The sequence below is a fragment of the Panthera onca genome, chromosome C2, assembly GCF_046562875.1.
Source record: "Panthera onca isolate mPanOnc1 chromosome C2, mPanOnc1 haplotype 2, whole genome shotgun sequence".
Classification (NCBI taxonomy): domain Eukaryota; kingdom Metazoa; phylum Chordata; class Mammalia; order Carnivora; family Felidae; genus Panthera; species Panthera onca.
Window position 1 is genome coordinate 67,124,802 of NC_138347.1, and position 12,364 is coordinate 67,137,165.

The 12,364-nt window shown below is 35.7% G+C and overlaps 1 protein-coding gene across 2 annotated transcripts in view; it reads right to left on the bottom strand.

Annotated features, from left to right (window-relative positions):
- POLQ (DNA polymerase theta) overlaps positions 1 to 12,364 on the bottom strand; it is a 121,905-nt gene that overhangs the window by 62,035 nt on the left and 47,506 nt on the right. For both annotated transcript variants that reach the window (XM_078453056.2, XM_078453057.2), the window contains exons 15-17: positions 9,541 to 9,734; positions 8,503 to 8,627; positions 6,742 to 6,985 (exon numbers count right to left, since the gene is read on the bottom strand). In XM_078453056.2, the coding sequence (XP_078309182.2) occupies positions 6,742 to 6,985; positions 8,503 to 8,627; positions 9,541 to 9,734 (563 nt within the window). The remainder of the gene's footprint in view (positions 1 to 6,741; positions 6,986 to 8,502; positions 8,628 to 9,540; positions 9,735 to 12,364) is intronic.

Consider the following 12,364-nt stretch of genomic DNA (forward strand, 5'->3'; position numbering starts at 1 on the left):
TCCAGGAGTAATGCTGTGTCTTTCTCACTGTGTCACATGAGGAGGTATGTGACGTAGATCTGTCCTAATACTGATGTTAGTAATATTGATCAATAAAGTTCTGGGCATTCAGAAAAGGCATAATCGCAGAAATAGTAGCCTTAGCATAATACATAAGTACAAATAGCAACTAGAATGTAAAGAGAAACTAGACCTAGAACTTTGCCAAATGGTGGGGGAGCTGCCGGAACCCTTTCCATGTCAGGAGGGGCTGCAAGTGCCACAGTTTATGCTCCCTCTCCACCTTGATAGCCCAGAGAGAAGCAGGGTTCAGTTTCCCTAGCTGGCCTACCACTTCAGTAAGTTCCAGACCCCTAGCCCACACTAGCCCCAGCCCCACCAAAGTAGCACCAGTGTGGTGCCTGCCAGAACACCCCTGAGCAGTACTCACTGTAACTCCAGCCATTACAGCAAGGTGGCACAGGCGTAAAGCACCCCAGACCCAGGTCCACACTACTTTGGCTCCACACAGTTTACTAACACACTCCATGACTCCCTGGCCCACATCCACCTTAGTTCCAGCCACCCCAACAGTGCATCCCTTGTGTTAAGTGTCCCCAGAACACCCCAACTTGTAGCTTTAGCTGTCCTCCCAGGGCATCCTGTGGGTGGAGAGTCCCTAGACAGCCCTGGCCCATGCTCACTTCAGCTTCAGCTATCCTGCCAGGGATCCTCTCATGGAGAGCCCAGGGAATGCTCCAACCTGCGCCAACTTCAGCTATAGCTCTCCTGCCAGAGCACCCTCTCTATGGAGAGCTCTGGGACCACCTGGCCCAAGCCCACTTTAGCTCAAGCCATCCTACCAGGGCAGCCCAAACATGGAGTACCTGGGACTCCGTGCCCATGCCAGCCACAGTTCCAGCCAGCCAAAGTTATCCAGCATACACAGAATACACAGGAAATGACATACATAATACCTTTCTTTTAAGTTTAGAAGTAGCTATTCTACTCAATTCAAAGGAACAAACACAGAAAGTCAAGCAAGATGGGAAGACAGAGGAATATGCTCCAAACACAAGAACAAGACAAAACCTTAGGAAAAGGACCAAATGAAACCTAGAGAAACAATATGCTTGATAAGCAGTTTGAAATAATGATCTTAAAGATCTTCACTGGACTGGAGACAAGGGTGGAAGAACTCAGTGAAAACTTCAACAAAGAGTTAGAAAATATAAGAAAGAATCAAAGCTGAAGAATACAATAACTGATATGAAAAATACACTAGAAGGAATCAACAATAGGGGACGAGAAGAGATGATTAGCAATCTAGAAGACAAGGTAATAAAAAGCACTCAGCTGAACAGCAAATAGAAAAAAAAATTTTTTAATGAGAATAGGTTAAGGATAGGTTAAGCAATCTCTGGGATGACATCAAGAGAACAAATATTCACATTAGAGGGGTCCCAGAAGAGAATAGAGAAAGTAGGAGGCAGAAAATTCATTTGAAGAAATAACAGCTGAAAATTTCCTTAACCTGGGGGAAGAAAACAAACATCTAGGTTCAGGAAGGACAGAGAGTTCCAAACAAGATGAACTCAAGGAGTTCCACACCATGATACATAATTAAAATGTCAAAGGTTAAAGATAAAGAGAAAATTTCAAAAGGAGCAAGAGAGAAACAAAAAGTTACATAGAAGGGAAACCACTTATGGCTATCAGCAGATTTTTCAGCACAAATGTTGTGAGCCAAAAGAGAGTGGCATGATATATTCAAAGAGCTGAAAGGAAGAAAACCTACAACCAAGAATACGCTCCATGGCCATGTTATCATTCACAACCGAAGGAGAAATTTAAAAAAGTTAAAGTTCATCATCACTAGGCTACCCTTAAAAAAAATGTTAAAGGGACTTCTTTATGTTAAAAAGAAAAGGTCATAATCAGAACTAAGAAAATTATGAATACAAAGATGTAAAATATGAGAATACATACCTAAAAGGGAGGTGAAAAAATTTTTAGAATGTGTTCAAATTTAAGTAACTGACTTAATATAGACTGCTATATAATTAACATGTTATATATAAACCTCATCGTAAAGACAAAACCAAAATCTATAATGGGTATACAAAAAATAAAGACAATCAACTAATACAACAGAAAGTCATCAAAGGAAAGAGAGCAAAAGAAGAAGAAAAAAACTGAGAACTACAAAACAACCAGAAAACAATTAACAAAAGGGCAATAAGTACATACCTATCAATAATTACTTTAAATGTAAAAGTAGGTCTAATGCTCCCATCAAGACATAGCGTGGTGGAATAGATTAAAAAACAAGACCCATTTGTATGCTGCCTACAAAAGACTCATGTCAGACCTAAAGACACACAGAAATTAAGAATGAAAGAATAGGAAAAGATATTCCATGCAAATAAAAGCAAAATTAAAAAAAAGCCAAGGTAGCAATACTTATATCAGACAAAACAGACTTTAAACAAAGGTTGTAATAAGAGACAAAGGGCATTATATAATGATAATGGGGTTAATCCAACAAGAAGATATAACATTTGTAAATCTCTATGCACCCAACATTAGAGCACCTAAATACATAAAGGAAATATTAACAGACCTAAATGGAGAAATTGACAGTAATACAGTAATAGTAGAGGTCTATAACATCCCATTTACATCAATGGATAGATCATCCAGACAGAAAACAAAGGAAACAGTGGCTTTGAATGACACATTAGACCAGATGTACTTAAAATATCCATGCACAACATTCCATCCAAAAACAACAGAATATACCTTCAATTCAAGTGTACATAAGACATCCTCCAGAACAGATCACACATTAGACCATAAAACAAGTCCCAGGAAATTTAAGAAAATTGAAATCATGTCAAGTATCTTTTCTAACCACAATAAGAGCATAGAACTATCAATCACAAGAAAAAAACTGGTAAAAAGAAAAACACGTGTAGGCTAAACAGCATGCTACTAAATACCATGCTACTAAACACCCAATGGGTCAATGAAGAGATCAAAGAGAAAATCAAAAGATACAGGAAGACAAATGAAAATGAAAAGACAACAGTACAAAATCTTTGGGATTCAGTGAAAACAATTCTGAGAGAAATTCATACAGATACAGGCCTACCTCAAGAAACAAGAAAATTCTCAAATAAACAATCTAACCTTATATGTAAAGGAAATTGAAAAAGAGAATGAAGCCAAGGTCCATAAAAGGAAAGAAATTAAGATCACAGTGCAAATAAATGAAATAGAGATTTAAAAAAATAGAAAAGATCAAGGAAACCAAGAGCTTGTTCTTTGAAAAGATAAAATTAATAAACCTTTAGCTAGACTCATCAAGAAAAAAAGAAGAGGACACAAATCAATAAAATCAGAAATGAAAGAGGAAAATTAATAGCCAACACCACAGAAATACAAAGACTTACACGAGAACATTACAAAAAATTACGTCAATAAATTAGAATAAATGGATAAATTCCTAGAAACATATAATCTTCCAAAACCAAATCAGGAAGAAACAGCAGCTGAACAGACAAGACACTAGTAATGAAACTGAATGAGTAACCAAAAAACTCTCAAAAAACAAAAGTCCTTGACCAAATGGCTTCACAGGTAAATTCTACCAAACTTTTAAAGACAAGTGAATATCTATTCTCCTCAAACTATTCCAAAAAATAGAAGAGAAAGGAAAACTCCCAAAAACATTATAAATGTATTCTACAAAGCCGGTATTACCCTGATACCAAAACCAAAAACACTATAAAAAAAGAAAATTACAGGCCAATGCCCCTGATAAACATAGATGCAAAAATCCTCAACAAAATATTAACAAATCACATTCAACAGTATATTAAATGGATTATCCACCACGACTAAATGGGATTTACTCTGGGGATGCAAGGATAATTCAACGTTCACAAATCAAAACAAAGGTTAAATATCATATGATCGTCTCAATAGATGCAGAAGAAGCATTTGACAAAATTCAACTTGAGTTCATAATTAAAACTCTCAAAGTGGGTTTAGAGAGAACATACCTCAGTATAATAAAGGCCATACGTGAAAAACCCACAGTGAACATTACACTCAATGGTGAAAAATTGAGAGCTTTTCCCCTAAGATCAGGAACAAGACAAGAACATCCACCTTCCCCACGTTTATTCGGCATAGTACTGGAAAGCACAGCCAGAGCAATCAGACCAAAAAAGAAATACAAGACATCTAAACTGTTTAGGAAGAAGTAAAACCATCACTATTTGTAGATGATATGATACTATACATGGAAAACCCTAAAGATCCATCAAAAGTCTATTAGAATAAATATTCAGTGAAGTTGTAGCATAAAAAGTTAATACACAGAAATCTGTTGCATTTTTATACACTAATAGCAAAGTAAAAACAGAAATTAAGAAAACAAACCATTTACAGTTACACCAAAAATCTTGTACTCTGAAAACTATAAAACATTAATGAAAGAAACTGAAGATAGAAAAAAGAAATGGAATGATATTACCATGCTCATAGACTAGAAGAATTAACATTGTTGAAAATGTCCATACTACCCAAGCTATCTACAGATTCAATGCAATCCCTATCAAAATACCAACAGCATTTTTCTCAAAACTAGAATAAATAATACTACAATTTGTATGGAACCACAAAAGACCTAAAAGCCGAAGCAATCTTGAGAAAGAACAAAGCTGGAGGTATCACAATCCTAGATTTCAAGATAAACTACAAAGCTGTAATAATCAAAATAGTATGGTACTGGCACAAAAACATGTAGTAGATCAGTGAAACAGAACACAGAGTCCAGAAATAAACCCATGCTTAATGGACAATTAATCTATGACAAGGAGGCAAGAATATGCAATGGGAAAGTCTCTTCAGTAAATGACGCTGGGTAAACTGAACATCTATGTGCAAAAGAATGAAAGGGTATCACTTCTTATACCATACAAAAATAAATTCAAAATGGATTAAAGACCTAAATGTGAGACCTGAAACCATAAACTCCTAGAAGAAAATGCAGGCAGTAATTTCTTTGACATAAGCTTTAGCAACATTTTTCTGGATATGTCTCCTCTTGGAATAGGAACAAAAGCAAAATAAACTATTGGGATTTCACCAAAATAAAAAGCTTTTGCACAGTGAATGAAACAATCAACAAAACGAAAAGGTAACCTATTGAATGGGGGAAGATATTTGCAGATGATATATCCAATAACAGATTAATAGCAAAAATATGTAAAGAACTTATATGACTCAACACCAAAAACAAACAAATAATTAAATGGGCATTAAGTCCAATTAAAAATGGGCAGAGGACCTGAATAGACACATTTCCAAAGAAAATATATAGATGGCAAACTGACACACGAAGTTATTCAACATCACCAATCATCAGGGAAATCAAATCAAAACCATGAGATATCAGTTACACCTGTCAGGTCACCTGGAATCAAAGACAAGAAATAACAAGTGTTGGTGAGGATGTGGAGAAGAAGGAATGCTTGTGCACTGTTGGTGGGAATGTAAATTGGACCAACCACTGTGGAAAACAGCATGGAGGTTTTTCAAAAAATTAAAATGAAAATACCATACGATTCAGTAACTCTATTACTGAATATTGACCCAAAGAAAATGAAAACGCTAATTGGAAAAGATATATGCACCTCTATGTTCATTGCGGCATTATTTACAGTAGCCAGGGTATAGGAACAACCCAAGTGTCCACGGATAGATGAAGGAATATAGATGTCATATATATATATATATATATGTATCACATATCATGTATCATAAATATGTGATAGAATATTACTCGTCCGTAAAAATGATTGAGATCTTGCTATTTTTGACAACATGGATAGACCCAGAGGATATTATGCCAAATGAAATCAGTCAGACTAAGAAAGACAAATATCATATGATTTCACTTAGATGTGGACTCTGAAAAAACAAAAAAGAAAAAATAGACCCATAAATACAAAGAACAAACTGATTGTTGCTGGAGGGGAGAGGTAGGGGGATAGGCAAAATGGTTGAAGGGGAGTGAGAGATAAAGGCTTTCAATTATGGAATGATTAAGTCACAGGCATAAAATGTACAGCATGGGGAATATAATCAATGGTATTTAATAGCATTTTATGGCAAAAGATAGTAGTTACACTTGTGGTGAGCAGGGCATAACATATAGACCTTTCAAATCACTATATGTACACCTGAAACTAATGTACCACTGTGTGTCACCTATACTTCAATTTAAAAATATATACATACACACAGGCAGGCGCACACACTACACACACACACACACACACACACACACGATAGTAATTCTAAAGGGGGAAAAAAGGGGGCGCCTGGGTGGCGCAGTCGGTTAAGCGTCCGACTTCAGCCAGGTCACGATCTTGCGGTCCGTGAGTTCGAGCCCCGCGTCAGGCTCTGGGCTGATGGCTCGGAGCCTGGAGCCTGTTTCCGATTCTGTGTCTCCCTCTCTCTCTGCCCCTCCCCCGTTCATGCTCTGTCTCTCTCTGTCCCAAAAATAAAAAATAAAAAATGTTGAAAAAAAAAAATTCTAAAGGGGGAAAAAAGCAGTCTCATTTTCTTCCAGTGACCCCATGTACGTCATGATACTATCAAAGAAAAAATATTTTAGTACATTTTCTATTATTTACAAATAGACATAATTTTTCATTTAATAACTACTGGTCAGGAGGACTCTCTTACCTTTTAAAGGGCACAGCATTTTTCAGAACAGTCTCCACTTCCACAATATTTGCTCTGGCAAGATCTGCCACAGTAAGATAGCCAGAAGCATAGAAGAACCTGGCTCGCTGTGCATTAAGTAAGGACACCCGGACCAGGTCACACAACTCCCTCTGGATGCCAAATGTAAGACGCTTCTGAAATTGGGAAAGTAGTAGTTCCATGTTGTGCCAGCCGAGGCGGTTGGAAAATACTGTAATCATCCCTACAATAATCATAGAATATTTATGAAATTAAAAATTCTTGGGCTGCCTGGATGGCTCAGTTGGTTGAGCGCCTGACTTCACTCCGGTCACAATCTCTCAGTTTGTGGGTTCTAGCCCCACATGGGGCTCTGTGCTGACAGCCTGGAGCCTGGATCCTGCTTCGGATTCTGCCTCCTCTCTTTGCCCCTCCCCCATTCACACTGTCTCTCTCTCTCTCAAAAATAAACATTAAAAAAAGTTCAAAAATTCTTTTAAAAATTCTTTATAAATAATTCTCTATTTCTTTAGATACTTTTGTCTTGCTGTATCTTTTGTTTTGTTTTGTTTTACCAGCAGAATCGTAAACTTTAAGAGGCACAAAGGCACAAAGTATACGTTAACAGGCGAGTAGACACATGTTCAGGGCCTAGCTAACTGGTCAATAAAAGGGGTAAACACATTGTCATCTCATTTATTCTTAATCATGAACTTGATATTTGAAAAAACTGAGGCAGAGCATGTTAACACAAAGTACACAAAAAGCCCTCACTCTAGTTCATTCCTCTCATTCTCTCTTCCTTCCTTTCTTTTTTTAAGGAAGAGAGAACTCTTTAAAACAGGTGAGAGACTCTTTCATCTAGAGCAAAATAAGAAAATAAGAGAGATGATTTAAATATTCAAGTGCTGAGAGGAGTACAAAAAGTGAAGCTCCTATTGATATTTTCTTCAAGGAAAGGTTGCCCAACTTAATAGCTATTCCCTCATGAGATAAAGAGGCCAGAAGAGCCAATGTCAAGGCATTAATATAATCACTTCCCTATGAGAACATTAATCCTACAGGCAATTTGAGATCCTTCATGCCAGTGAGTTGAAGTCTCCAGCCCCTCCTACAATCTTTCCCTCAGTACTCTCATATATGCACACACCTTCACAATGAAACCTCCTACACTCCAAATCCACACTCTCTCCAGCAGCCCAGGGTTTCCTTCCTAAGAGTTTGTAAGGATTTCTTGGTAAAATCAGACCCAGAACTTCCCTATTTGCCTAGCTTACAGATAGGGGTTTAATTTTATTAAGGGCAGACCAGTGTTTCCTTAGAGGAGAGATATTTAGAACAGTCTACCAGATATACAGAAATCCCTCTGTAGTTGCCATCCTCCTACTCAATAACAAATATTAATCAGCAACTTGATGAGAAAGAGGAGGCCATTGAGAACTTTGGGTCTACTTCCTGCAACAGTGAAAACATAAAAACTAAAAAAAAAATAAAAAGGAGGATGCTTAGCAGGTGGCTAAGCAATGGAGGGAGACTAAGATCCAGACACTCAGCTAGCTGCCAGCTGCCAATCCTCTGGAGCAGGGTGAGAAGCCATAGTTTTAGGGGTTCTTATGAGGACAAACATACACAATTATGACTTTACATGATCCCCTCATTTTTAGAGAAGCCTAAAATAAACGGAATATGAAAAAAAGTAATTTTAACTTGATCTCAAACTGCAGAGTCTCAAATAAATGTGGAAACCCTTGTTTAACTGACCTGCATAAACAGCTGCTGACTGTTGTAAGGATTGAATCTGTCCACGACTGCATCCATATTTCTGATTTATTTCCTTTAAGGGAACTTCACTGATTAAGTCTAATAGCACAAGACTGGTAAAAAACCTGGAAAGTAAATCACCGAAAGTGTGGTAAGAGATTACTTATGCCTACAATGAAGATATAACATATGCTGGGAAACAAGAAAGAATCAAAAAGGCAAGTGAAGATTTATACACTGTGAGAAGATTCCTAATAGGATATAGGATTAGTGGACAAAGACTGAACTCAATGTTGGTCAAATAAATCCTGACATACATTAGTACTATAGCATAGCAAGGAACCTAATACCTATATAACAAAAAGAGCTCCTCCATATTTCAATACTGCTAACTAATTTTAAGAAATAAGACTTGGTTCAAGAAATATAATGGCACAATAATTTAAAAGAACATCTGATACACAGTTACATGATCATCTATTCATATTTCAAAAAAATGACATAATTTGATAATAAAAACCAGTTTTGACTTGAAAGGTCCTAGTGCCACAAATAATCCAAGTATATAAATCCTTACAAAATTCACACTTGATTATGTTGTAAATAATATACTAGATACTAGCACTAAGAAAAATAATTTTATTAGATTTTAAAGAAGCTAAATGATTCAATTTCCCCATCTGAATTTTTTAATGGCTCTTCCCCAGAGCCATTATAATATTGTTTTATAATAATGATACAAAGCACAACCTCACATGAAGCTACACTAAGTTGGCAATTCTAATTCACATCTTTAAGTAAAGGAAGTAATTAAATGTTCTACTTTAAAAGGTCTTCATCTACAATGACTTCTAAACTATAAATAGCAAGAGAGAAATATCAATCAATTCAGTAAATACAGGAAAGTGAAACTTTTTACCATACTCAGCCAAAAATTTGATTTTAATGATAATGAAAGTGACTACAATAAACTGAACATCTACTATATATCCAAAAACTGTGTTAAATACTGGATAGTGTAGACTCCTTGATATTTACCTTTTATGGATGGCCATCTGGCGATGCTGTCTCTCAGTTCTGGCTACTACTTTTCCTTTCACACAGCGAGCCAAGAACGCTTCTTCGACTCCCACTAGCTCTGCCACCCGTTTCATAGAAATTGGCAGCTTCTCCCATAAACAGAAAAATCGATACCAGTCAATAGTGGTCCAATCCTCAAACATAGGTGTAACCTAAAAGAAAGAAATATCATTCATTAGCTAAACAAATGTATTACAAAAGGAACAAAACTATAAATGTAAACTTTGTATTAAAAATAAAGGACTCAGCATTTGGAAAAATTTCTAAATGTGGTAATACCTCACTTATATGGAAACTTCATTTATTTACAAACGAGTCACAACCAAAAGAAAAGAGACCACTGAGCATACAAACTGGATTTTACCAAATCCAAGAACTTTAATCATAGACACTTTTAATTTCAATGTCCTTACATTAAGTACAATCCTAAGTATTTTCTATGATTTCCAAGAAAGAATCAGGAGAATAGAAAGAGTGGGGAAGGAAAGAAGGAATCAATATTCACAAATGCTACAATATATTATCTAAAATATCCAGGGTTCAACAACAATAAAAACTATGAGACATGCAAAGAAACAGGAAAGTGTGTCCCAAACACAAGGGAAAAACATGCAAAAGAACTTTGATAGGTTCCAGATTTGGGAATGCCAGACTTCGAGGTATACAAATACAGTCAAAGAACAAAAGAAAACTATGCTAAATGAAGTAAAGGAAGGTATGATGACAATGTCTCAGCAAGAAGAGAATAAGAGTAAAGAGAAAGAAATGATTAAAAAAAAAGAGCTAAATGGAAATTCTGAAAGTAAAGAGTGCAATAACTGAAATAAATAATTTACTACAGAGCTAAATACTACATGCAAGCTGTCAGAAGAATCAGCAAACATGAAGATATACCAATAGAGACTATGCAATCTGAGAGGACAGAAAAAAGGGAAGGAAAAATTAACAGAGCCTCAGAGAAATGTGGGAACTATTATGTGCAACAAGAGACTAAGTGAACTCCAAGTAGGATAAACATAAAAATATCCATACCCAGATGCATCATAGTAAAAATGTAAAAAAACAAGAGAAAATCTTGAAAGCAGCAGCAGAAAAACAATGCATCATATACAAGAGAAACCAATAAGATTAAGAGCTGACTTCTTAACAAAACAATGAAAGCTAGAATGCAATGAAATGATATATTCTAACAGCTGAAAGAAAAAAAAAAAAAAACCATCAACCCAGAATATTACATGAAGGAAACTATCTTTCTAAAGTAAAGGCATCATAAAGGCATTTTCACTGAAACAAAAACTAAAAACATTCTTTTCTAGCAGATTTTCCTTATAAGAAATACTAGAGAAAATTCTTCAGGTTGGAAAAAAAGTGACCCAAAACAGTATTTTAATTCCACACACAAAAAAAACCAAAAAGTGCCAATAGAAGTAGTTATGTAGATACTTATAAAGACAGTATTATTGCATATTTCCTCTCCTTCCCTCTCCTGATTTAAAAAGCAACTGTATAAAATGACATGTATGTAACATATAAAAATGCATTACATTTGGCAATAACAGCCCAAAGGTTGACATGTGGGAGTTGTGAAACTAAATAAAGAAAACCTCCCTTACCATGGATCAGGGAAGCCCTGAAGGGGGAGCTGTTAAGCCCATACCACTCATTGTAGCCTACATAACCAGCAGGAAGAAGGAAGAATAATTTCAACAAGGGAGAGCACTTTTCAAATCGGAATTGTATCTCCTGTCTTTAAAAATAGGAAGGAAGATCCCTCTCTGCTCTAGTGACAACACACTAACTACCATTTACAACTAATCAGAAACCACCACAAACTCAAACTCTTGTTCTTCTCCAGTACACTTTTGTTCTAAACAAAACACTCCCTAATTTCCTCCTAAAACATAATAAAAGCTGACCCTCCTTTGTCTTTTCAGACTTGCTTATGGTTCACCATAGCTTGCTTGTCCCAAATTGCAATTCCTCTGCTATTCCTGAATAAAATTCATTTTTTACTTAAATAAAATTTCTCTTTGCTCTGTTTAGAGTTAACAGAGCAAAACTGTATTGGAGTAAGGAAATGACAAAAGATAGTAACTAAAAACAATAGGAATAAAGAAAAACACAAATCTTAAATACGAATTTTAATGTAACAATAAATATACATTTTTCTCTCATCTTACCTTCTTTAAAGACATAAAATTGGGGTGCCTAGGTGGCCCAGTTGGTTAAGCATCCAACTCTTATTTTGGCTCAGGTCATGATCTCATGGTTCACAGGTTCAAGCCTGCATGGGGTTCTGCACTGATAGCGTGGAGCCTGCTTAGGATTTTCTCTTTCTCTCTCTCTCTCTCTCTCTCTCTCTCTCTCTCTCTCCCCCCCCCTTCTCTGTCCCTCCCCTGTTCGCTCACTTTCTCTCTCAAAATAAGTAAATAAACATTTAAAAAGACATAAAATTACATAAATTATAACTATAACAATGTATTACTGGGTTTGTAACACATATAGATATACACATATAACAGTAATAGCATATCAAAATAACACTATACCAGAATAATGTTTCTATATCTCACTGGAACTAAGTTAGTATAAATTTTAAGCTATATTATAACTCCTTGAGTAACCACTGAGAATAACTAAAAAAAAAAAATAGAGAAAAATTAATTAAAGAAATTAAAATGTTATACTAGGAAATATTCAATTAAAAGAAATCAATAAAAGAAGTACAGAGGACATAAAAAGACATAAGATATATAGAAAATAAAGAGACAAAACATAGATG